This window comes from Gopherus evgoodei, chromosome 19 (genome assembly GCF_007399415.2).
Source record: "Gopherus evgoodei ecotype Sinaloan lineage chromosome 19, rGopEvg1_v1.p, whole genome shotgun sequence".
NCBI classification, from domain to species: domain Eukaryota; kingdom Metazoa; phylum Chordata; order Testudines; family Testudinidae; genus Gopherus; species Gopherus evgoodei.
Window position 1 is genome coordinate 36,464 of NC_044340.1, and position 25,901 is coordinate 62,364.

General features: G+C 46.6%; 1 protein-coding gene across 3 annotated transcripts in view; it reads left to right on the forward strand.

The window, feature by feature from the left end:
• Positions 1-846: 846 nt before the first annotated feature.
• LOC115637332 (pleckstrin homology domain-containing family A member 2-like) overlaps positions 847-25,901 on the forward strand; it is a 53,686-nt gene continuing 28,631 nt past the window's right edge. For 2 of the 3 annotated variants that reach the window (XM_030538510.1, XM_030538512.1), the window contains exons 1-5: positions 1,200-1,283; positions 11,614-11,777; positions 14,856-14,912; positions 19,932-19,980; positions 21,581-21,678. In XM_030538510.1, coding sequence (XP_030394370.1) covers positions 11,637-11,777; positions 14,856-14,912; positions 19,932-19,980; positions 21,581-21,678 — 345 coding nt within the window. In that variant the 5' untranslated portion in view covers positions 1,200-1,283; positions 11,614-11,636. Of the gene's footprint in view, positions 900-1,199; positions 1,284-11,613; positions 11,778-14,855; positions 14,913-19,931; positions 19,981-21,580; positions 21,679-25,901 lie in introns of those variants that run through there. The other variant, XM_030538511.1, reaches the window with a different exon arrangement.

Consider the following 25,901-nt stretch of genomic DNA (forward strand, 5'->3'; position numbering starts at 1 on the left):
TCTCATATACAATCCAAGTCATTTTTGGCTTTTAGTTCCATTTTGTCACCAAGTAAAACTTTATGGTCCTCAACTCCACACTAGGGAAATACTGGCCATCACATTACAGGCAGTTTGCTGATGTAATATGTTAGCTATTTTTTTTTCTCCCTTTCAAGCAGACAGCCAATATCACAGTACTATATAATTTTTGGAGGGTCCTGATTCAAGAACCTCTTGTCTGATTCACTGATTGGTCGTAGAATTATTTTTCATCTGGGGATGCAACCTACAAATTCTGTGGCTGATATATATATCTCAGTGGATTTTAAAGGAAAATCAGGTGCAACCTTAGACCATGATTGTGCAAGATGTAAGCACTTGATTAACTTCGTGTGCATTTACTGGATGGGACCATTCATGTGCCTTACTGTTTTCTAAGGGCTGGGGCCTGAATTATGTGTAAAAACGTAACTGCATCATTAAGGGACAGATATTAATCCTGCATGAGTCAGGAAGCTGATGAGTTGAGATTCCCATAGCAACTTTTAAATCTGCCCCCTTCTGTTTATGCATCACAATAGCATCTTTCATGACATGAGCAGCACACAGCACATATGTATTGAAGCTATTAGAATTGATGAAAAGTGTTTTGGAAAACAAAAAAACAATCACCACCAAACAAAACTGGTTCATAGGATTTAGCAGCCCTGAGGTTTTTAGTTCAGCAGCGACCTTCCTTTGCGGAGCCACATTCATTTACACTGAAGCCTGGGCCAGGACACCCCCAAAAGTCAGTTGCTGAATGAAAACCATAGGTGCAGCTCCTGGTTCCTGGTATGTGTGGCAAGCAGGACAGAGCCAGGGCGATACCACTGCCTGCACTCCGGCCAGACGGCGCGGGACGAGCAGGAAAAAAAGTTGGTGCAAATCTATACGCCCCCCGCCCCCCACCCCGGAGTGAGAATGTATTTGTAAAATTCAACCCCCTTCCCCGGGCTGGCGATGCGGGCTGCAGGCAGAGGGCTCGGCTAAGACGTCTGGGTCTGCCCCACGAAGCAGGGGCCGGTCTGTAGCACCCTTCCCAGCCCCACCCGCCGGTCCCCGCTGCACCCTGCGCGCACCCAGCCAGCTCCCTGCCCCTGCACTCACATCCGGGGCTGGGTTTGCTGCTAACGCGAAACGTAAATTAACCCGGAAAAAACGAGGCGCCGGAGCCACACGCCCCCAGCTCCCGATGTGACCGAGGCGCCGGAGCAGCGCCCGGCTGGCCATGCCCCGGGGCCGCCCGCAGACGCCGCTGGGTGAGTGGGGAGCGCCCCGGGGGGGCCGGAGGGGCGCAGAAGCGTCCCCCGGGGAGGGTGGGTGCAGGCGACGCGCCGGCTGGCAGCGCCCTGGGCAGGGGTGAAGGTTTGGGGGGCACCCTGGGAAGGGGTCGGGGGGTGCAATGGGCCGAGCGCCCCGGGGGGCGGGGTCGGAGCTCAGCGCCTGCCCCTGGGGACAGAACATCGCTGGGGCGCGCGGCGCTGTCTGCCCGGAGCTGCCCCCGGAGGTGCCTGTCCGCGCCCTGGGCAGCGGAGCCGCAGCGGTTCCCGGAGCGCTGAGCACCCTCCCCACGGTGTTTTTATGTAGCAGCGCCCGGCTCAAGTCGGAAAGAGGCTGGAATAACTGCGTGCCAAGGCTCCCGCTGTGGGTATGTCTGTGGCGCCCCCACGGTCGGACAGAGTGAGTCCCTTTCCCCTTGCTACTCTGCGCAGTTTGAGCTGATCCTCAAGAAGAGTTTGTCGCTGTGCACATGGGTCATTGAAGACCACAAAATGCCCAGGCATCCTTCAGGGAGCTTGCAAAGGGCTCCATGTACGGCCCTGAGTTTCAATAGGGAACTGTGCCTGGGCATGTACTGGAATTCAAGAGGGGCTTTTTGGTTTAGCGTCTTAAGATATATGTTCATGCTGATCAGAGAAGACCATGTAAGATCCTTGTGAAGATTTTAATTCAACCATGTGATCTGTTCTCATCCCTATTCTGCACACTGTATTCCTGCCTTGGGTCTGAAGGACAGTAAATTCGTACCAATTAGTCTTTCCTTGATTTCAGAGGACTTTGGGTCTGGCCCATAGAAAGAATTTCAAGTGCCTGACTTCCATTAGCACTAATGGGAGTTACAAACAGTTTGTGTCTTAGTCTCATTTCAGTATGTTACTATTTTGAATATGTAGGAAGCCATCAGTATTCACATGGGATGCTGTCCCAAAAGGGAAAAGTCTCGATGGGGTTGGTTTGTCAGTCTTGGAATAGTGCAAGAACCTTTTCTTAGCGGCCCCTGGATCCGTAGCCTGAATCCATAGTGAAAGGCCTCTGCAGTTTCATGATTTATAATCAATAACAATTTGTTGTGTTTCTGTGGCACTCTAACCTTCCCAGCACAGAATATTTACAGGTGGGAAAACTGATGCAGAGAGATGTCTCAGATTGTTGGCACCCAAAATTTTGGGGCTAAGCAACAAATATATGGTGAGTGAGTCAGTGGGAAAGGCAGGATTAGATCTCCGGTCCAGAATCCCAGTCTCCTGGTTAGTTTCACTAGATCAAGTTGCCTCTGACAATTCATTTATGAACAGAAGGATGCTGTAATGACATAGTTTAACCTCACTACTGTCAGGCCTTCCTTTGAGCTGGTCAATTCCAAACATTTGTCTTTATTAAACAATTAACATAAGTTTTATTGCTGAACCTATTGCATCTGTTCTCCCATTCACCTGCCCTTCCTCTGGAAACTGCCAGCATTCTATGAGTTAATGGGGAGAATTTTATGAGCTCTCTTTAGTGATCATAGGCGAAAGGAAGTGGAGTTTGCAGACGTGGTAATGTCATCAAAGGTCTAAATGATCATCCATCATAGCGTAGGATGTTTTAATAACTGTACTAGGTGGTGCCTTGGGAACTGTTGACACTTTGTGGAAGAGTGGATATAATTTGGTTGCCCAAGACAGCAGTAGAGCTAAAGTAGCCCCGTGTCATCTCAAATTTCAACTCCTCAGAGAGGGAGACTGTGTCTCAGTTGTCTTAAGAAAAGCATTGGCTATGCCGTAGATCCAGGTACCAAGGTGGCAAGCCATCTCTAAGGTGGAATCTCCATCCTTAGAGGTTCTTAAGGCCCCGGTTAACAAAGCCTTGGCTGGGATGATTTAGTTGGTGTTGGTCTTGCTTTGAGCAGGTGGTTGGACTAGATGATCTCCTGAAGTCTCTTCCAACCCTGATAGTCTATGATTCTAAGCCCAGTACAAAGAATTAGAAATGTAGATTCATGTTGACAGTGTTTCCTTGGAGTGGATCCAGTGTAAATGTATCTTGATTCCCATTATTTTCAAGGATACCAAGTGCAGAGACCCTCACACTGTCTGGGGCCGGCAGAATACCCATTTATTGTAACCAATTGCACAGCATATGACTCTCTTCCATTTACAAAACACTAAACTCTGTGGTCCCGTGCAGCGTTATCTTCTGCACGGTGCCCTAGACTGACCTAGCTGTGTTATACTGGGCCATCTAAGAGTTTGTCTGCATGGGGACATCCAGAAAGTTAATCCAAATTAACTAACTGTGAGAATTTGAAATGGATTAGTTATACTGAATTAAATCCCTGTGTGGATGGTGTTGTTCAGAATGAAAATTTGCTTTAATTTGGTTTAGTTTAATTCACTTAGGAAGTGAAGGCCACTTTAATTCTGAATCATGTTATTCCCACAGGGATTTAATGTGGTTTAACTAATTCACTTCAAATTCATACCCTTAATTAATTTGGATTAATTTTCTTGTATATCCACATGTATGAAGTGTTGTTGTAGCCATGCTGGTCCCAGGATATTGTAGAGAGTAGGTGGGGGAGGTAATATATATTATTGGACCAACTTCTGTTGGGGAGAGAGAGACAAGCTCTTGAGATTCTGAATAAGAGCTCTGTGTAAACTCAGAAGCTTGCCTTTCACTAACAATAGTTGGTGCAATAAAAGATAATACCTCCCCCACCTTGTCTCTCTAATGTACATGTAGACACATCCTAATTTATCTAATGGCTACTTTGCACTATCGTTTTAGGAACATTGAAGATTTATTTTCTCTTAATATGCTTTTCGCTCTAGGAGTTGCGTTGATAATGCTGCTGTTCAGTGCTGCTGAAGTGGGATGAAAAAGTGAAGGAAACCTGTAACTTTGCATCTCAGGATAAAACTAGGGAGCAGCAGCCCTCCCTTTGATAACTCAGATTTTGGGATTCAGTTCCTGGGAACTCTGCCCCTTTGCAGCATCACAGGTCAGAAAGGAAAAAAAGGTGATCCGGGTAACTACAGGCCTGTTACTTTGACATCTGTAGTATGCAAGATCTTAGAAAAAATTTTGAAGGAGAAAGTAGTTAAGGACATTGAGGTCAATGGTAATTGGGACAAAATGCAACATGGTTTTGCAAAAGGTAGATCGTGCCAAACCAACCTGATCTCCTTCTTTGAGAAGGTAACAGATTTTTTAGACAAAGGAAATGCAGTGGATCTAATTTACCTTGATTTCAGTAAGGCATTTGATATGGTTCCACATGGGGAATTATTAGTTAAATGGGAAAAGATGAGGATCAATATGAAAATTGAAAGATGGATAAGGAAGTGGTTAAAGGGGAGACTATAACAGGTCGTACTGAAAGGTGAACTGTCAGGCTGGAGGGAGGTTACTAGTGGAGTTCCTCAGGGATCGGTTTTGGTACCAATCTTATTTAACCTTTTTATTATTGACTTTGGCACAAAAAGTGAGTGTGCTAATAAAGTTTGTGGATGACACAAAGCTGGGAGGTATTGCTAACACAGAGAAGGACCGGGATATCATACGGAAAGATCTGGATGACCTTGTAAACTGGAGTAATAATAATAGGATCAATTAAATAGTGAAAAGTGCATGGTCATGTATTTAGGGATTAATAACAAGAATTTTTGTTATAAATTGGGGACTCATCAGTTGGAAGTAACAGAGGAGGAGAAGGACCTCAGAGTATTGGTTGATCACAGGATGATTATGAGTCGCCAATGTGATATGGCCATGAAAAAAGCTAATGTGATATTGGGATGCATCAGGCAAGGTATTTCCAGTAGAGATAAGGAGGTGTTAGTACTGTTATACAAGGCACTGGTGAGACCTCATCTGGAATACTGTGGGCAGTTCTGGTCTCCCATGTTTAAGAAGGATGAATTTAAACTGGAACAGGTACAGAGAAGGGCTACTAGGATGATCTGAAGAATGGGAAACCTGTCTTATGAAAGGAGACTCAAAGAGCTTGGCTTGTTTAGCCTAACCAAAAGAAGGCTGAGGGGAGATCTGATTGCTCTCTATAAATATATCAGAGGTATAAATACCAGGGAGGGAGAGGAATTATTTAAGCCCAGTACCAATGTGGACACAAGAACAAATGGATATAAAATGGCCATCAGGAAGTTTAGATTTGAAATCAGATGAAGGTTTCTAACCATCAGAGGAGTGAAGTTCTGGAACAGCCTTCCAAGGGGAGTAGTGGGGACAAAAGACATATCTGGCTTCAAGACTAAGCTTGATAAATTTATGGAGGGGATGGTATGATGGGATAGCCTAATTTTGGCAATTAATTCATCTTTGACTATTAGCAGTAAATATGCCCAATGGTCTATGATGGGATGTTAGATGGGATGGGATCTGAGTTACTACAGAGAATTCTTTTCTGGGTGCTGGCTGGTGAGTCTTGCCCACATGCTCAGGGTTTAGCTGATCGCCATATTTGGGGTCGGGAAGGAATTTTCCTCCAGGGCAGATTGGCAGAGGCCCTGGGGATTTTTCGCCTTCCTCTGCAGCGTGGGGCACGGGTCACTGACTGGAGGGTTCTCTGCAGCTTGAAGTCTTTAAACCACAATTTGAGGACTTCAGTGGCTCCAACATAGGTTTGATAGTGGAGTGGGTGGATGGGATTCTGCAGCCTGCAATGATCATAATGGTCCCTTCTGACCTTAAAGTCATTGAGTTGACAGTAGCTATAATTGGGTTTGAATGTGATTTGAATGGTTCCCTTTCCATTTTATAACTCCCGGTGAAGCTGTTTTATTCAGGGAGCAGTGCCATACCCTTCCTGTATTCTGGGAGAAAATCAGAGAAGTTGGTTGTCTTGTGCTGGAAATCTTTTCCAGTAACTTCTTTGCTGGTGTGATCACATTAACTGAACCAGGCAAGGATTGTGTTGTTTTTTAGTATGTTTTTTGGTTTTGTTTTTAAGAGGGTGAATTTACGAATATTTTGCTCATCTAACTGTGTTGTAAAGGCAATAGAAGAAAAAAATCCCAGAAAGCAAGAGATCGTCATTCTGCAGTGTGTTGATATAAATTGGAACCAGTAATGAGATCCTAAGGGCCTAATTCCATTGCAAAGCTTGGGAAATGCTTTAAATCAGTGTTGGATTTCAGACTGGCTTCCAGAAATCGGATGCAAACTTCTCCCATAAACTGTGACTTCAACTGTTCAGTATCATTATCCTGTTCGTAATTTATAATGCATGTAATCTAAAGTTATAACGGGACATGTTCTTCTGATTGCTGAGCCTTCAGGGAGTCATTAGCTGTTCTAAATTATGTTAACTAGTTGTAAAGCATAAGCACAACAGAGTTTTTCCCCTTTTTGCAGTCAGTTCTTTAGTCTCAGATGGTACTGTCTTCCACTATTGTAGGATACAGAAAATATATTTATGTATCATCTGTTCCAGCTTGTGTGGTTGCTCCAGTGATTGTCAGCTATTTGTTCTAATAATTGATTAACAGAAGTTATTGGTTACTGAGTTTCAGGCAAACATTCTAGCCATGAATTAAGAAGCCTTCAAATCATCATTGACTCTGCGATCCTAATCCTGTGATTCTTCCCTCATTAGCATGGCTTGAACCTGTTTCTGGGCTGCAAGCTCATAGACTCATAGATTCTAGGGTCAGAAGGTACCAATGTGATCATCTAGTCTGACCCCCTGCACAAAGCAGGCCACAGAACCCTACCCATCCACTTCTATAACAAACCTCTAACCTCTGCCTGAGTTATTGAAGTCTTCAAATTGTGGTTTGAAGACCTCAAGCTGCAGAGAATCCACCAGCAAGTGACCCATGCCGGGTAACAGTATTTCTATGCAAATATGCATGTGGTAGGAAATGCTACAGTAGAACAGGTCAATGGTATGTTCAGTGTAGTGTTCTCTCCCCAGCAATGAACAATGTCAGATGTGAAATATGAAGGTGTAAACCACCCAGAATGCATCTAACTGTACAGCCAGTTGACTAATTTGTACAGTGCTCCGACAGTGTCAGGTGCTACATAAGTGCTGAGTATTGTAACAAGACTAAGCTCTGTTGGGAAAACTCTTCCCGACTCCAGCTGGATTTCTGGAGCTGGAAGATGGGGGAAAAACCCCACCTAGTGGAACTGCAGATGTTGTTCTTATTTTGAGCTTATGGGAAAGAGAAACTGGTGATGGTTCTAAGGAGACAGATGGATCATTGCAACCTCTGTCCTGCAGCATACTGGAGAATGGATCACTGTAACCAGGATGAGGAGTGTGCATGATGATTGCCTCCCTAGAGCATGCTAAAAAAGAGTACATTCTAGATCTTAAAGCTCGGCGTGATCATTATCTCCTCTGCCCACTGATTTTTGTATCTCAAAGTGCAATCTAAGGTTGGTCACTGTCACCTTTTCCTGTGCAGAAGGAGCTGAGCATTTGAGTATCCTTGATCAACCTTGTGTTAATTGAGGCAGAGTAAAACTATAAGAAGCTGCAGCATTTCTGACCAGCCTTTCACATACCACCACAGAGAAAGGCACTCTGCAGCCCAGAAGTGCCTGCTGCTAGAGTTTAGTTAATCTGTTATTGCCTGTTAGTACAGTGATACGGCTGCCCTTTATCTCTGTTAGCAAAGTCGGTTTCTTTACACTTTATATAAGCTCTGTGGTTTAAGGGCCTTGACTAAAGACTGAGATTCATAAAATAGTTTGCATCTTTATAATGGTCACTTCCAAGTAGAATTTGGCTACTGCTCACATGTGCTGCTGAGTTGTAACTGTTCTAAGGGCCCCGTAACGTATGGGAATGTCACGTGTCTGTACTTGTCAGGGATGGCCTTACTAAACAATGTTGTGTACACCTGAGAAGCAGCATATTGCTAATATACATGCTCTGCAACTTGATAGCACCTGGCTAATCGACGCTTTCATTTTGGGCCTAACCTTCCCCCTTGCTGAGCACCTTACTTCATGAGTGGTCACATTCATTTCAGTTGAGTGGTTTGTGGAGTCAGCATGAGAAAAGCTGGCAGAACTGGGCCCTGAGCTTGTTCCTGGTGGAATAGATGGGCCAGATATCTCCCCAGCTTCCTCATCCGATTGTGTGTGTGTTCTTTTTCCTCCCCTTTTGAAACACCATGACCTGTCTTACTTTTTATTAGCAGCAGCATTTCTGAAGCCCAGTCTACACACACAGTCACACCGGTTGAACCACAGGTGTGGTTTTAAATCAGTTCAAACTCCTGTGTGGACACTCTTATTTCTGTTGATCTGAAGTCAGTCAGGAACTGGTTTAAGCTGAACCAAATCAGTGTGCTCTGAAACAAAAATAAGTGTCCACACAGGGATTTGTGCTGCTTTAACTATATCAGTTTAAAATCATTAAACTGGAACAGCTTCCCCGTGTCAGAAGAGCCTGGGAAAGCGAGTGCTATCCTGCTTCTTTGGCCTGGGCCCAGTGTTTGTATTTGACAGTGCTCTGGTATGATATGTATTGTCATGTGTCTAGAGGCAATGGCTTAACAGATTAATAATTAACATTGATTCCAAATCTATTTCACAGTATCCTTTATTCTGTCTGGTTCAAATGGCTAATCCGATTCTAATGATATCCAAAGGTCTTTATAATTTTCTGTGTGTTGCCTTCTCTCTCTCACCCCTGATGGCAAGCCAAACTACCCACACTCTGCCCTCCAGCCTTTGGTCTCCTCAGAATAAGTCTGCTCAAAATTCCCCTAAGACAAGAGGAGTTTACTAGGAGGTGACCTTTGTCAAAACAGCACCGTCTCTGCTGGGTGCTGCTTCCAGGCCAGTCAAGCCTCCCTGGTCATTTCCTACCCTGCTTCCGAATGTGATACATGGCTCCAAACACTGATGCTGAAAATATGAGCAGATGACAGCAGACATTTTATTCTCTGTTCCATCTGCCTGTTTAACTACTGGACAATACATTTCTACAGGGAGGCCCCATGAGACCACCCATTGCAATTTGTAAAGTAAAAAATCATATTTTCTCCTTATCTGCAGAAGACCTTTATTTGTGCCGCCTGTTTTACTGGCGCTCATATGGGCTGCCTTTCACACTCCTGCTAGCTCACAGTCAAACTCCACCTGTGGTATATTTGTAACCAGTCCTTCTCCGTGATATAAGTCACCTCCCATTCCATCCACCAAGAGTCACAATAATTAAGAGGCTTCTTGCCGAAGGCATTACTGAGGTATGGTGTCTTTCCAGCTACCTACGTACAGCACCTGATTCTCCACTGCTCTGCACTTTGTGTTGGGACATGGACCAGTGCAAAGTGGGTCAGTGTTAGTGTTTTGTGCTGACCGTGCATGCATGTAAATGACAACAGTGTGCAAGACAGTGGGGAATCAGTCCCATAGACCATGTCTGTAGTGAGCTCCACCTTAAAGGGCCTGATTCTCCATTGCCCCAGTAATTCACGCCCTGCAAATTGAGTGTGAAGTGCTGCTACTCTAGAATGGTGGGGTTTTGCACCCACTTCAGCCTTATTGTAAATGATGGTGTTGCAAGGTGACCAAGAGCTAGGTCCCAAATCTTCCTCGCTTGCACTAACACCAGTTGGGGGTGCTGGTAGAAACCAGTCACCAGGTTCTAACCACCACGCTGTCAAACCTGGTGTCTTGTTCTTCTCTCGCTGAGTTTCTCAGGTGTCTGTCTCTGGTATCTGAGCTCTTGGCCAGCAGGGAGGGAGGTTCTTTCTCCATAGGGCTGAATCTTCTGATTGAAAAACTTTCAACTTCTCCAAAGGGACAGTTAGTTCCTGCTCAGACTGCAGCTGTTGAGCTCTCCTTGTTCAGCCAGGCTCTGTCCCTTTGCAGAACAGTATTCCTGTAGGACACGTGAGTCCTGAGGCTAGCTGGCAGATGCTGAGCCCTGAGTAACAAGGGTAGTGTTGGAAAGTGTTTGTGGCTCGTGTAGATTTAGTGTTATCTTCTGCACGGTGGTTTAATACTTTTTTTTTTTTACCCAGAGAGGACCGATCACTGCTGTCTTGCTGACTCTGCATCCCCACTGTACATACTTTCTGCAGGAGTTGCAGTTTGTTTTCCATTCCTTGGGGGGTGGGGGGAGAGAGAGAGTGAGTGTGTGTGTGTGTGTGTGTGTGTGTGTGTGTGTGTGTGTGTGTGTGTGTGTTCACCCGTGTGTAATTATTGTTTTGTTTGTTTTGGCCAAGGGCTGCTGGCTTTTGAGTTTGCTGTCTCATAGATGCCTCTGGAGTGGAATGAGGGTAGGGTCCTAGGCCTCTGAGCATCACCAACTGCTGCTCTGTTGTGAGGGATGATGTCTTGCTCTGTCCTGGGGCCTTTGTTTCCCTTTGGCCTGCTGCTGCTCTGTGACCATCCAGGTGGCCCTTGTGCTGTGACAAGGTGGGGAACAGTGAAGTGTTCTGAGTCCTCTTATGATAGTGCTGATGGGCTAGCGAGCTATTGAGTAACTTGTAGTGATTGAGTCCATCTGTAGTCCCTGGAAGCTCCCTGCTCTCCTAACTCCTGCAGTTCCCCAGCTGAGCTATTTTGATCACTCTCGTCTGTTTGTTTTATTTGCCCAGCTTCCGAATGTGTCCAGAATCGTAGTGCTGGGTGTCTTTGTCTTGCCGTGACCTTGGAATCCTCTTTCTGGTGGCCTGTCTGCTAGTAGCAGTAACATGCAAAGGTGGGATGGGGTTTGGCTCTGTCCGATCCGTAGCAGAAGCACCAGAACATTTGGATAACAGTTTGAATACGATCCAAGGCCTCAATCCTGCAGCTGATCATGCCGCTGAAACCCTGCTGGGAGCTTCACTGAAACCAACTGTGTTCTGTGCGGGTGTGGGAGCCTGCCAGGATTGAGGCCTAAATCTTCTACTCCCTACTTCAACCATCCTGCAGGGAGAAGCTCAGCCTCTAGACCAAGCTAAATACTCAGTATCCGTTGTTCAATTTCCTGATGTTTGGACTGTGAAATGATGCGCAACCTCAAGGAGGTGGAATTTGCACAAATGTTTCCATTTATGTGCAGCAGGACGAACCTGCTAATGGCCAGTTAAATGTGAAAGTGGAACAGAATGTCTTGTGTGTCAAATATGACCCAATCCAACCATCTTCTTCCTCATGCTCGGCTGCTTTAGCCTGCATGCCCAAACCTGGTGACTGAGCTGTCACCCCAACTCTGGAGAGGGAAAGGGAAAGTGAGGTGTGTGTGAATATGAAGTCAGCCTAGAACAGGGAAAGAACACTTCACTGCCCTGGCTTAGGGTAGGGGTTGGGAGTGCCCTGGTTTCACCGGCAGGCATTTGTGTTTTCTAGGGTGATGCTCCAAGAAGCCCGGAATGCCTTATGTGGATCGACAGAATCGTATCTGTGGGTTTCTAGACATTGAAGAAAATGAGACCTGTGGCAAGTTTCTGCGAAGATATTTCATCCTGGACACTCAGGCCAATTGTCTTCTGTGGTATATGGACAACCCCCAGGTGAGGTCCCAGAATGCACTCTGTGGAGCGTTGCAGATCTGCGTGGCTTTCATACATCACAGCTAAAAAGGCTTCTACTTCCTGATTTATGCTGCATCTGCCCCTCCCACTCTTAAGATGCATTTGTTAGAAGAGTTCAGTGCTGGGGTTTCACAGTGAGAGCTGGCTTTTGATCACACATATCTTTTTTTCCAGTTACCTTGGACCCCTTAGCAGTCCAGCTTGTGTTTGGACTCTGATTGGAGGAAACAGGCTTTATTTAGACAGATATGCTATTAAAACCCAGAAACTGGGATCTCATTTTTTAATTGGCTTTACACTTTTCTCTCTCCTTATTTTTATTACACCAGCTTCGCACACTAGTTAAGATGAGCAGAGACAGCAACTTCAGTGCTGGAAAAAGTGAGTTTCCTTGTTCCTGGAACCCTGTTCTTCTTAGCAGGGGCAACTCTAGCTTTTTTGCCATCCGAAGCACGGCAGTCAGGCAGCCTTTGGCTGCTTGTCTGCGGGAGGTCCCTGGTCCTGTGGATTCGGCGGCAGCCTGCGGGAGGTCCGCCGGTCCTGCGGCTTAAGCCTACCCGCTGCCGAATTGCCGCCGAATCTGTGGGACCGGCAGACCTTCCACAGGCAAGCCACCAAAGACTGCCTGACTGCCGCCCACATAGGGACTGACAGGGCGCCCCCCCCCCGTGGCTTGCCGCCCCAGGCACGCACTTGGAGTGCTGGTTCCTGGAGCTGCCGCTGCTTCTTAGCAATCTGGAATGATTTGTTTCCCGTTCTGATGTTAAAACTGCCATGTAAGAGTCTACCAGGTTCCTAGAGAGACATGGTGGGTGAGATAATATCTTTTACTGAAACTTCTGTTGGTGAGAGAGACAAGCTTTCAAGCTATACAGTTCTTCAGCTCTGTGTAACTCTTGTCCCTTTCACCAAGAGAAGTTAGTCCAGTAAAAGACACTACCTCACCCACCTTGTCTCTCTAGGATCCTGGCACCAGCGTGGCTACAGCAACACTGCAAATATCAGGATCTTGGCGAGTTGAAATCCTCTCTGCAGTTCAATCATTGGTTGTTTTGGCACAAAACATCCCATCATTAATCTCGTGGGTGTCATAATGGAAAGTCGCCTTTTGGATGTCCATTTGTGTCAGATTGTCTGATGCCTGTTTCTGGGGAAGCTGTGTCCCGTAAACGTTATCTCGCACCACTAATTTTCCTTGATGCTTCAAGTTGCATAGAAGAGATGCCTTTATGGGATGGAAAGAGTGTCTCAGGAAGGACCTGGTGGTAGGGATAGCAGATTCTATTGGGCTTTTTTGTATTCTGTCTTGCCACAGCATGAGGTGAACCGCACTTAGTAAGAAATACAGAGGGTGGTCTGTTACACTCTTTTTCTTTTCTTTTTTCTTTTTTTTAAGTCTAGTGTTCACTCATATCCTTTTCCTGCTCTGAGGTTGAATTTTCTACTTCTGGGGCCTGATCCAAAGCCCATTGAAATCTGTGGAAAGACTCTCTCATTGGCTTCAGAGTGTTTGGATCAGGCCTCTGTTGGGAAGCTGGTGCTGGGTCACTTCATTGAAGCAGCATTCAGCCTGAGTGCAGCTGGAAGCAGTCCTTCATTTCCAAGTGGGATGGGTCACTGTCTAGGCCGTGCTTTCTTGCTGAGGGAAGCTAGAATGTGACTGAATGGTATCTGTTATCAGTACATGTGAGCGTGTGTCAGAAGTGTTCCTGAATTCCCCCTCCACACCCTTTTAGACTTTGAATCCAAGACAAATAAAACGAGACTGTCTTCTGGTCTCAGCCAGTGAACCATTCGGCTCCATGCCGCAAGCCCAAAGCTGGGAGTGGAATGTGGGGTAGCAGTTTCTTTTCAAGGTTGGCTCTGACCCGGTGCAGTGATTGGTCACTCTCCCAGATGTTACTCCTAGGGCAGTTCATAGCTGTGGTTAGAATGCAGAACTATTCTGATGAGTCAGTATCAGCCAGCAATGCCTGCTGCTTGCTGTATCGAATGGGGGCAGGGTGTGGGGAGCAGTTGCTATCTTCCTCTTTCTCATTTTGCTAAATAGTATAATCTGCATAATATTTTGTGTGAGCTGCATCTACCTTCAGGCCCCAATCCAGCAGAGCACTTAAGCACACACCTCGAGTCCCTCTAACTTCAATGAGATGTGTGTGTGTGTGCTCAAAGTTAAGCCCCTGTTTAAGTGTTTTGCTGAATAGGAGTGGGCATAAGCTCATACGTAAAGTTAAGCATCTGCTTTGCTGAATTGGGGTGTCAGAAATGAAATGATGCAGGATGCTTTCTGCTATCATGTATGTTGTTAGACTTTCCTATGGCTGAGTCTTTGCAAGAGGATACTGCAACAGATCAGTTTCTCTGTGTAGACTATGCTCTCTTACCCCACACCAATGATATTTTATACAATTTAACCCCTGAAGAGATGATAAAGCCCTATGTCAGTGTGAAACATTATTAGGTCCCCATTCCAGTTCATATCTCAGTGTAAAGACAGTAACAAAAACGATTAAAATATCTGTCATCCTAGAAATAGGGTCATGCAGAATATGCTCACCCAGTAGCCAGGTGTCTGGAGTTTTGTATCTGTTGCGGCTGGCAGCTCCGGGAGTGGTCGTGGCAATTACTACAGTGATTAAAATAATAAGAATAAAAGTGTGAGCTGCAGGAATCTCTTCTGTGTGCACTAGCACAAGTCACCATTTGGACCAGCGTTCATTGTGTGGCGTTTGTAAACGCAGTTCAGAACAAATTTTATTTTATTTTATTTTGTAATCTGTGCCCAGTGCCATGGTCTCTGGCCTCTTGACTAATGTTAAAGAACAGAACAACTTTCCTCATGCAATAAACTACACTCCAACTAGTGCACCTCTTACTGCCTTGCTGCAGCATAGTGATGGGTTTCACACCATGGTAAAATGCTGACACACAGAGACTGTTGGTGAGGACAGAACTCTTAAGATGTCCCTCCATAAACAACGTGTAAAGTGATAGTCTAGCTCACCTGATTTGTGACTGTTTATCGTTTAACTCTTAACATTCTTGACTGTTTTGCAGAATCTGGCTCTCGGGTCAGGAGCTGTCGGATCTTTGCCGCTGACCTATATATCCAAGGTAAAACCAGGGTGGTGTCTCGGGACTGTTCTGCCGTGGGAGGAGGTGAAACAGACCAGGAATAAGCTAATAGCCTGCCCAGTACAGCAATTTGTAGGAGTCCAGAGTTATCTGCTCTATGCTACTACTGGGTAGAACTGGTGAGGATATTGTTCTTCAAAATGTTTGTCAACCAAAAATGTCCTTTTGGTTGAAATCAAAACATTCTGAAAAACCTATTGATTTTGATGAAAATTTGTTTAGAAAAAACCCAGAACTAAACATTGCAATAATGTCAGAATATCCCTTCTTGGCATTTTGGGGAATAGAACATTCCAGTTTGGGGGTTTTTTTAAACAACTTTTCAAAATTAAACTCATTGTGGTTTTTTGTTGTTGTTTTTTTTTTAATAGTATTGAAAAAGTTGACGTTTTAAAAAGTTGGAAATGGGAACAAACTGACTTGAAATGAATTATTTTTTTCAGAAATTTGTTTCCTGGGAAATGTTGAATTTATTTTATTTGTTTTGAAAATCTGAAATTGTGGAATTGCCTGCCAAATAAATCCTCTGATTCTTGCCAGCTCTGCGGTGACAGGTCTCTCAGTGTAGCAAAGAGGTCTGCATTTCCTTTGTCAAATGACATCACATAGGCCAGCAGGGTTGCTGGGCAGAAAGGAGGCTATTTCAATAATGAGGAAGAGTGCAAAGCCACAGAACCCGGAAGCTTTTAGTCAGGGCAACCAGTACACACTCCAGATCGGGCCTTATGCCCCAGCCGTGAGCTGTTTGCAGATGAAACTTCTGGGCCGGAAGATAGCATTTTAAATCTGTTTCATTGCTCAGAGTGCCAGTCTTGCTCAGCAGCCGATTGAACCTGGCTCGCATGCATAACGATGTGTTTTATCAGCTTTGTAATCAGTTTAAGTAAATAATAATCAGCAAAAAGTTGTCATGTAAACATCGCCCACTGCGCAACATGCTCTCGCTGGGACTCTGGAGTTGTGTTGTGGTCCTTTAATGTGCAGTGCAGGAGTGCCTAGAGGGCCCCAGATGAGGTCGGGCCCCATTGTGCTGGCAGGAGCAGCGCCAGGGTTGTTGGTGCCTTAGGCGGAGATCATTCCGCGCTCCCAGTCGGCAGCAATTGGGCGTCGGGAGGGTCCTTCTGCGCTCCGGGTCTTTGGGGCACTTCAGCAGCGGGTCCCAGAGCGAGTGAAGGACCCGCCGCAGAATTGCCGCTGAAGACCCGGAGTGCAGAAGGAATCCCCGCTGCCGAATTGCCGACGAGGGCCGCAAAATGCTGCCCTCCCAAATCCTGGGGCCCTAGGCGACCACCTAGGTCACCTAAATGGAAGCACCGGCCCTGTTTGCTGGATGCTCACAGCTGTTGAGAGACAGTCCCAGTCCCAAAGAGCTTCAGTAGAGGGTGCCTCTTTTCCTACACGTCTCTCCTGTGACGTTTCCATGGGGACTTGAATGAGCTGCTGATTCAAAGCCGTGCCCAACTGAGTGGGAGTCTCCTGTGTAAAGGTGGGTCTGTCTGCGTTTGGAGCTAAGGGAGTGATACCAGCTCCCATCCTCTCATTGAGCTAGTGCAGTGTAGCTAGGGTAGCGCGGGCAGTGGTGGCCCAGGCTACTAGCTGTGCTGAGAACATACCCACCGAGTTCTGGTGGGTTTGCCCTTGGCACAACTAGCCCATGTGCCACTTGCTGTGACTCGGGTCGCCAGTTCTGGTTGGACAAATTCCTGGAGGTTTCATCACATGACATATAATCTTTAATTAAAGATTATACCTTTAATTCCTGGAGGCTCCAGGAAAATCCTGGAGGGTTGGCAGCCCTCGCTGCTTCCCTGGCTACACTGCTGTTTTTAGTGGGCTAGCTTGAGAGTGTCCACGTGAGCTGGGAAGCACCGATGTAAATGTAGCCTCGGGTCTATCTGTGCTTCAAACCGGAGCCGTTAATTCCAGCTCCAGGACACCTACCTGCTGCAGCGCCAGTTGAGCTGGTGCACTAACTGTAACTGCTTAGCCTCGGTGGTGTAAGCCCCGGGACGGGATGGCCACCCCCTGTATGTTCCTGTGGTCTCAGATGGGTTTGTACCCGAGGAAGCTGGCCCCTCCCACTGCTTGTATCCCAGCAGCTAGACTTTGGTTTTTAGCCCATTAACTTGATTAAAGCTAGCATGGATGTGTCTCCTCCAGGTGGAATGGACACCTCCCTTAGGGGGCAGGGTCTCCAAGTGCTGCTCCTCTTCCTGTGTGGCTGGCTGCAATGTTGGTGTTTCAGGGCCTGATATCTCCGCCTCTTTGGCCCCTGGGAGTCCTTTGCCCATATTGTACTCTGCACGGGTGTAACTGACTGCCCAGAGAGCAAGGGGGTAGAGAATCAGATCCCCCATGTCTGTCTTCAGTGTCTGTTCCCTTCAATTGTATTCACCCGCCTCTAGGATGTAGGGTTGTGGGTTCAAGTCCTCATACCAGAACTTTGGCTCAGGCCCAGTGCTGTCCCTGCTGTGCAGTGCCAGGAGCAGTCACTGTCAAACCAAGGTCCCTTCTGGTAATTTCCAGGGGCTGCCAAATGAACGTTAAATATACTAGGGGACTTTTAGAAAAGAGTAGAGGGCCAGTATCCCCACTCCCTGCCTTAATATAGCAGGTACTAGTGCCCAAGGGTGGTTGTGAGCTAATGCTGAGCACAGGGTGGCCATTGTGTTTGCCAGCAGCAGCCCCGGTTCAGAAACACTGAGAATCTCTTCCCAGAGGGAGACTGCCTTGTGGTTAAGGCACTAGCTGAGGTGTGGGAGTCCTGGGTTCAAATCCTACCTCTGCCCTGGTCCAGATTCTTTGTGGCCTTGGGTGAGTCACTTAGTCTTTCTGTGCATCTTTTCCTACAATTTCATTAGTGCTTGTGCAGTGCTCATGTGACAGGGCCAAGGCAGATTAGCCAGAACAGCATCCACCAGAAAGACTGTAAGGTGGGCCATGTAGGTGAAAACAGCACAGGGAACAATACACAGTAGGAAATGTTGCTTGTTTAGCACACCTTGTGCTTTAAATCCCTTGACAGAAAGTCATGTGGCTAATATCGTGGCTCTGTTGACCAGGCAAGTTAAGACTGTGGGCTTGGCTACACTCGAAACTCCAAAGCACTGTTGCGGGAGTGCTCCCGTGGCAGCGCTTTGAAGTGCAAGTGTGGTCATGGCACCAGCGCTTGGAGAGAGCTCCCCCAGCGCTGCAGGTACTCCACCTCCCCAAGGGGATTAGCTTACTGTGCTGGGGCACTGTTTACACTGGCGCTTTACAGCGCTGTAACTTGCTGCGCTCAGAGGGGTGTTTTTTCACACCCCTGTGCGAGAAAGTTGCAGCGCTGTAAAGCAGCAGTGTAGCTAAGGCCTATATGTGCCACCTTTATGTGCTTGGAAGTTCGACCTTCTGGATCTTGGGGTGGGGTGGGATACGAATTGACAGCCCTGGAATCAGCTTTGGTTACCGTAGTTGGAAAAAGACCCAGCAGATCTCTGCTGCTGCTGATTCATGATTTATAAATTAAACTCAGATGAATCAATGCTGAGGGATGCAGTCTTCCCCATTTCAGAAGGAACTTCACTTATAAATTATATATATTTTAGACTAAATGAAAATTGCTACAGCGCTGGATTCAGTCGTAAACTGCAGGGTTGGGTTATACCAGTGGCTTTAACTACCAGTTATAAACATGCCAGAGAAATGGAGGTTTGCTTGAGACAGCATATTTAAAGTATTATAGACTGGTTCAGAAGTAGGAAGCCTGTCAAAACAAATATACTCTATAAAGGCCGTGCCTGGAGCTCCTGGGAATATTACTCTTACATAAATGATTCCTACTCTTTAGGGAGCAACCACTGTTATTTTCCTTCAGTTTTCTTAATTACCGCAGAGTGTGTGTTCAGTCCAACAGAAATTCATACTTGCAGGGCCCCTGAAAGAATTTGCATCCTTGTTGTGCAGTGTGGCTGGCACTGGAGTTGAGGGAGAGCAGCAGATGAGAGACTGCTCTCTGAAGTGACCTTCTTTTGAGGCTGCTGAGTTCGTTATGACACGTGGTCTCTATTAAATCTGATATGACTGAGTTCCTGAGAGCTCACTCAGCTGTGAGGCACCTCATTGTGAGTAGCAGCCCTGGTGAACTTGCATCATCCACTTCATTCTGATATACACAGGATATATCAGCCTCTAAAGGCCAACTGTCGCTTTGCCTGTTCACATATCTGTGGTGGTTTTGTAACGCAGAGGCTTGCCTGGCTTGCTGCAAGGCAGTCCTTTTCCTGTTCGGCGATGGTCTGCTTCCAGCAAAAGAAAATGTTTGCACCAAAGACAATGTTGTAGTAAAACAGTAGCACTGCAGTATATCAACATCAGAGACTTGGTGTGGAAGTAAGAGAAATTACACCACTATAGGGCATGTGTACCCTGTGCTGAGAGAGCCTTTCTAGGTGATCTGCGTCTGTTAGCATGTCCATGTGTGAACATGCACATAGTCTCTTAACTCCATTTGCCAGAATCATGTTAAAGCACAGTTTTTGCTAGCCAGGTTCTAGTACTTTTTTCATCTTCAGCAGAGGCTTAGATCTTGTATGCAAGGTTTTAGCCACATCCATTAAATAAATCTGCAGTTACTGGAGCCGTAGAGCGGTGTAGATATGCATATACATCTCTCCCCCAAAGAAATGCAACGGCAATTCTTCTACCTAGCGCCAGCCATGGGATGTTTACTTGGGACACAGGTACATTTGGGCCCATGATGAGGAAAGCACAGTATTTTCTAGTGAGACACAACTGAGACTAAGGAGGTATGTGAGAAAGGATGTGCTGATGAGCCTTTCTCACTTGTCATGTTAATTTTGCTTTGACTCAGGCTTGCTTGATCTCCTCATGATTTATAAATGGCCTTAATTACAGTGCTGAAGAATGGAAGACAATGTGTCCTTTCTAATGTAAGCAGATGCTGCCCCATCTCACTGCCGCTAACGTGCTTTATTTTAAAAATCTGTTTCTCTTCAGGTCAGCGTCGCCACCCCGAAACAAAAACCGAAAGTCCCATTCTGCTTTGGTGAGTGTAACACATGGGGGAGGGGGACACCAAAATGCCCAGAGCTCACATCATGGCAGATCTCTGACAGGAAGACTGGAGGGTTAGGTGGCTGTTATAAACCATGAGAATTCATAAACAGCAGTTATCCATGGGCCTTCTTTGTTCATTAGTATAAGGTGTTCCAGAAATGTGAGATGCTGTTTGTTGCTGGGAAGAATGTTTTCAGAAAGGGTGAAATTCACACTTTTACTGAGCAGTCAGCACAAAGAACTATGCACCACTTAAGTCCCTCTGAAACCTGTAGGGCTAAATGGTGCCTTGATCCTTTTGCTGGCTTCTTCTGCACAGGGGTGGATTTCATCCAGAATCCTTTGGATAGGACGAGACCTCAGTTTTTCCCTGTACACTCCAGCAGCATGGATGCTCTGGGTGGTTGTCTAGCCTGAGCAACTTTGTCCTAGTGCGTCACTGCACTAATGGAGCTTTCCCCCATATTCACCCTCGTGCTGCAGTGCATTATGCATTGTATTTTTCTGCATTCCTGTCATTGCAAAGAAGAGGTGGTCTGGGATTGATTTCCCTTCCCGGTGGCCCTCGGCTTTACCCAAGCCACAAAAGGTCCTCACTTTCCTGAGCAATAATCTCACCACAGAGTTAAAGCAGCAGAAACAGCAGCACCAGCACATACCTGTCTCAAAGGGCTGGGGGTGGAGGGGGCACAATTTTCTATACTTGCATGTAGGAGACATGAATCAGCACCAAACCCAGAGCAGGTAGCATATTCCCACGCCATGACTGAGCTTGCTGCTTTGCTGTGCTGTGCTACGGGATCCCATGAGCCTACGAAGGTAAAATAGGGGAGTGTTACGGTTTAACTCCTTGGTACTCCAAAGCTGGGACATCCCAGCATAGAGTGTATACGCAGCAGTGCATGTGCAGGGGACTGCAAGTGCAGATAGCTAATGTGAGGAGGCCTGGGTTTGAACAAAACTTTGTGCAGTTCAGAATGTCTCAAGGTTTTCAATGCAGAAATCCTATGAGAATGTTTCCTTTGACCCAGCTGCTGCAAGCCAGAAGGCCCTACTAGCTGAGAAGTCAGGATGGAGAGGAGGGGCTGTGTGTCCCAAGAGAGCCTTTCCAGACTCCCATGGGACTCCTGTTCCAGATTTGATCTGCCTTTGATCATTGCAGATGAAGCTTAAAACTGTGGTTTTGACCACTGGTGGTCATAACAGCTCCCAGGGCACTTGTGAGCATGTTACCACAAGTGCCCTGGTTAAATTCTAATTCAGATTGTTCCAGATCGCTCTGTGGTTTCAGTTGGATTGTGGTATTCTTCATGCACAGTCCTGAACTGTTGTGTAGTGTGGCAACGTGCAGTTAAACAACTGCCATACTCCACCCCAGAGGTGGCTGCAGCGCAGTGGTGGTTCCTTGCATATTTTCCAGTCAAGTGGGTGCAAGGCTGAAATAGGTAATGCTTGCAGGGTACTGTGGGGTTGGAAGTTGAGAGGTGCTGCTGATATGCAAGGTATTATTATTGAATTAGTTTAACCATGCTGAGCAATGACTAGGGTTCCCTTCTCTCTCTCTCTTTTTTTATTCCTCTCTTCGATAGTTATCAATGCTTTATCTCAGCGCTATTTCTTACAAGCCAGCGATCAAAAGGACCTACTGGACTGGGTGGAGGCTCTGAACCGTGCCAGCAAGATTACGGTACGTTACGCTACTATCACTGGCTTTCTCCACTTCCCTCTTGGGCAGTGGGGCTGTCAGAGAAATGTTTGGAAAGCCATATTTAACTTCTAGCTCTGCTTCATCCCCTTTCTGCAACCTGCTCAAAGGTAATGGCTGAGTCTGGCCAGAAACCAGGCTGCTCCTGGAGCCAGCTGTGCGCTGAGTCTGAGCCACGCTTGATGTGGAGTTAGCACTGCTAGCTCTGCAGGAAATTCCTAGTCAGGTTGTGATTCACAACCACAAAACCAAGGAGGGAGTTGAAACCCTACTCTCAGCTAGCTGCTGCTCCGTCCTTCAGTTCCCTTGGGAGCTGCTCCGATCCATCCACATGCAGCATAGTGCTGCTCTGTAGTATAAAGCAATCGTGGTACCGTCAGCATTACTGTCCCAGAGCTCCTGAGCCCCTTCAGCTCCCATAGGAAGGAATGGGACTGCTGCAGCTTCCTGGATAGTACAGAGAAGTTATTTAAACACTGCATGCTTAGCTGCTGCTTTGCAAGTTTTAACAACTTGCATGATTTTATTTTAAGAAAGAAAATACTCCAAGAAAAGGGGCTGATCTTTTCGTTATGAAACTTCCTAAAGAGATTTTAGAGCTGGAAAAAGACACAGGGCCGGATTTCCAAGTGCTTAGCACCCACAATGTGAGCCAAAATTTCAAAAGTCCTTAGGGCTGGTAGCTACCATTGAAAACTATAGTAAGTGAGCTGTTCTGAAAATCTGGCCTCAGATGAGTGAGCTCTGTGGCTTCTTTTCCTTCTCCAGTAACTTAAATCTGGAGAGACTTTTATATTTATAAACAAAGGTAAGATAAATGCATTTCCCGTATTCCCAGGCACAGCTGCTACATGTGACAATGAATAAACCCTTGAAAAGAGAAGCTACTACGGGAGATAGACACACCCTTATGTGTTCTGGTGCCACTGTGTTAAAGTAATTATTGAAGGCTAGGATCTGGGTGTAACAGATTTCTTGCTGCTGCTATCAAAGGGTTTCTTTCTTGTGCTTAAGTGATTTGCTTATTCAGTTTTTCTCCTTCCTGGTATGATTGGTCTCATGAGATTTGATACAGCAAATACTTTGTATTGTGGGACACAGTACGGGAGAGAATGTGACTGGACATGTCTCTGTCTTCCCCTCTCATAGACCAGTGCATTTATATAGCCATAAGTTAACATAAGTGACTTCTGGTTTGCCTGTTCTGATTAAGGTTCTTGAAGCTTGACTCATCCTGGGACACCCCTAACCTAACAGATCCATTGAAGGAGTCATATGATTTTAAAAGGATGAATTGAAGGACTCTATATACCTAATGGTCACAGTGCTAGACGGATTTTACTGCATCATATGCTGATGTATATTGCCTAGTTTTTTTATGAATCATGTATCAAGATGAATGATGTTGAACGAGTTAAGCAGTGATCTTTAGCAAAGACCTCTCTTCTCCAAGCATCAGTCGATCATGTGGTGTGCTATACATCTACATACTGCAATATAATAAAACACACAGGATTTCATTTTCCACAGGGTTGGGGCCTGGCCTGCCTTTTGCTGATGTGCGTTGCACTTGCCTTTTTGTATCTGCAAGTGAACTGAGGATGCAAATCTGGGTCCCTGCAGCTGCCTGATGGAGGGTGAGCTGCTTGGCTGCACCTGCTCTGATTTGCACCTTCCATTCACTTCTGGGTGCAGGTTACACTTGCAAAAACCCCAGGCTAGCCCCAGAGGCATGGCAACTGCCCTGGTGGCAATTTCCTCCAAAGTGCGACTAGCAGAATATGAACTTTAGACCTGAAGGACCCTGATCTGTTTCTCCTCATGCCTTACACCTTGTGTTGTCATTTGCACCTATGGAAAGTTAATGTAAAATGCTACTGTTCTGATCTGAGCGAGCTTTACCTCCACTCTGCATGCATTCTGCAGAAGTGTCAGTGAGGATACAAGGTGCTGGGCATTGGCGAATCGGGCCCCTAGTATGCGGCTTTTAGAAAGAATTGCGTCTCTTTATTGCTGAAAGGAGCCTGTTTGATTTTTAAACCCCTAAAGCCCAAACTATTAAACTTTGGCTGGGCCTTCTTGGATCCTCTGGCTTGTCTACATTGGCTAGCTGGTCTGTGTCACTCACTGGTTGACTGGGTCTTTAGTAGCTCAGCACATCAGACAAATCCAGCAGGGGAGTCTCCTGCCTTCTACAGGGCAGTTAGAAAAGACAGTGCCACTAACAACATTTGCAAGACTTCTGGGTGTGAGATTTGACCCACCTGCTCCCTGTGAACTTCCTTTCTCCCGTGTGCCTGTTCACACAGTCTTGCTTCTCGGGGCCATTCCTGTTACCAAGCTGCAGTGTGGCCGGGTGCTGAGTAGAAACCCATAGTTGCTGAAAGACCAAATACAGTGAAAATGGGCAAGGGAATTAATGTGCTGCCTTTCCTAGAACCAGCAAATAAATTGACCCAGACTGTGTATTGGGCTAGCTGGGCCCTTCATCTGACATCAGAGCTGGTGGACTGAAATGCTAGCTTGTCTGTTGTGCCAACAACAAAAAGCATATGCTGCCCCTGCTTTCGTTTCCGAGATCAATATGGCTTCAAACCCATTTAGACATGAGACCAGAAAGAGATCCCAGGATTCTGGTAGTCCAGACCAGTGTGCTGTGTACAGGGGCGGTTCTAGCTTTTTTGCTGCCCCAAGCACAGCAGGCAGGCAGCCTTCAGTGGTGCGTCTGCAGGAGGTCCCTGGTCCTGTGGCTTTGGCATACCTGCCGCCGAATTGCCACTAAATCCGCAGGACCGGCGGACCTCCCGCAGGCATGCCGCCCAAGGCTGCCTGACTGCTGCCCTCACAGGGACTGACAGGGTGCCCTCCGTGGCTTGCTGCCCCAGGCATGTGCTTGGACCGCTGGTGCCTGGAGCCGCCGCTGGCTGTGTAGCATTTCTTTGTCCTGGCCCTGTGTTGCATACACTCAGGGTGATGCACATGGTTTAGCTGCCTTAGGTGTCAGAGGAATTCTGAAGTGCAGGAAACAGAATTAGTCAGAGAGCATCAATAGTTTATTGAACATGCTGGAATAACAAGTTAAAGCACATGTCTAGATTCAGAAGTTCTAAGAAAGGCTGTTTCTGTATTAAACCTTCCTTGGCACTTCAGGCCGGGCCTAGTATTTCCTTATATCCTAGTCTCTTGGAAGAGCGAGAGGTTTGTCTGTCCCAACAAACGCCTGTTGCTGGGATGTAGGTGTAAAATCGCAAACACGGCAGCAGCATCTAGAGAGAACCGGCTTGCAAAGAGGCACGGTTCAGAAGGACAGTTATTAAGTAGGACAGGCTGTTCTCTTTAATTGCAGTAGGCGTCTGTTTGCCAGAAGCCGGGAATGAGTGATTGGTGCTGGATCACTTGGCATTGGCACCTGTCATTGACCACTGTCGGAAGACAGGCTACTGAGCTAGAGGGACCATTGTTCTGACCCAGTGTGGCCATTCCTATGTTCCCAGACAAGTGAGTAGCCCTAGCCAGGAGGCGCTGGGCTCCCCTGCGGGCTGAAGCATGAGATTCCAGTCCACACTCCTCCCACTGCGAGGCCATTGTTTTTCTGCATTTGTCATGGTCCTGGCTGACTATCCTCAAAGCTGCTTGGGCCATGATAGCCTGGAACAGCTCAGTCACTTATGGGGAGGTTCTGAAAAGCATAACTGGGGTTTTGGGGGGAGATCCAGACTTTCAGTGGGACCTGGGCCCCTAACTGCCCTTTGCCATTGAAAATCCCGCTCTTGATGTGTATTGTGCAAGGCTTGATCTGTTACTTGCCGAAATATTTCTTCAGCACTCTACATGGGCAGCACTAAGCTAAACCTCACAGCAGGGAAAGAAGGATGGTCCAGCTCCTAGGGAGGGTCCTCTTGGATTGAGAGACAGGTTCAGTTCCCTGCTCTCACATAGACTTTCTATGTGACCTTTAGCAAATCACTCGGTTTTTCTCTGCCCTATCTGTACATCATAGCACTGCCCTGCCTGGTGGGGGTGGGGGTGTGAGAATTAAAGACTCTGAGGGGCGTAGATACTGTAGTAGTTGGGGCAGTTAGCTGCAATAGATACCCTGGAGAGGTAGCTCGTTCTTTTTTCCATTTTGCAGATGAAAACTGAGTCACAGGCCGATTGCTGTGAGCTGGATTTGAATGGGCACCCCCTAGCAGTAATGCATGCAG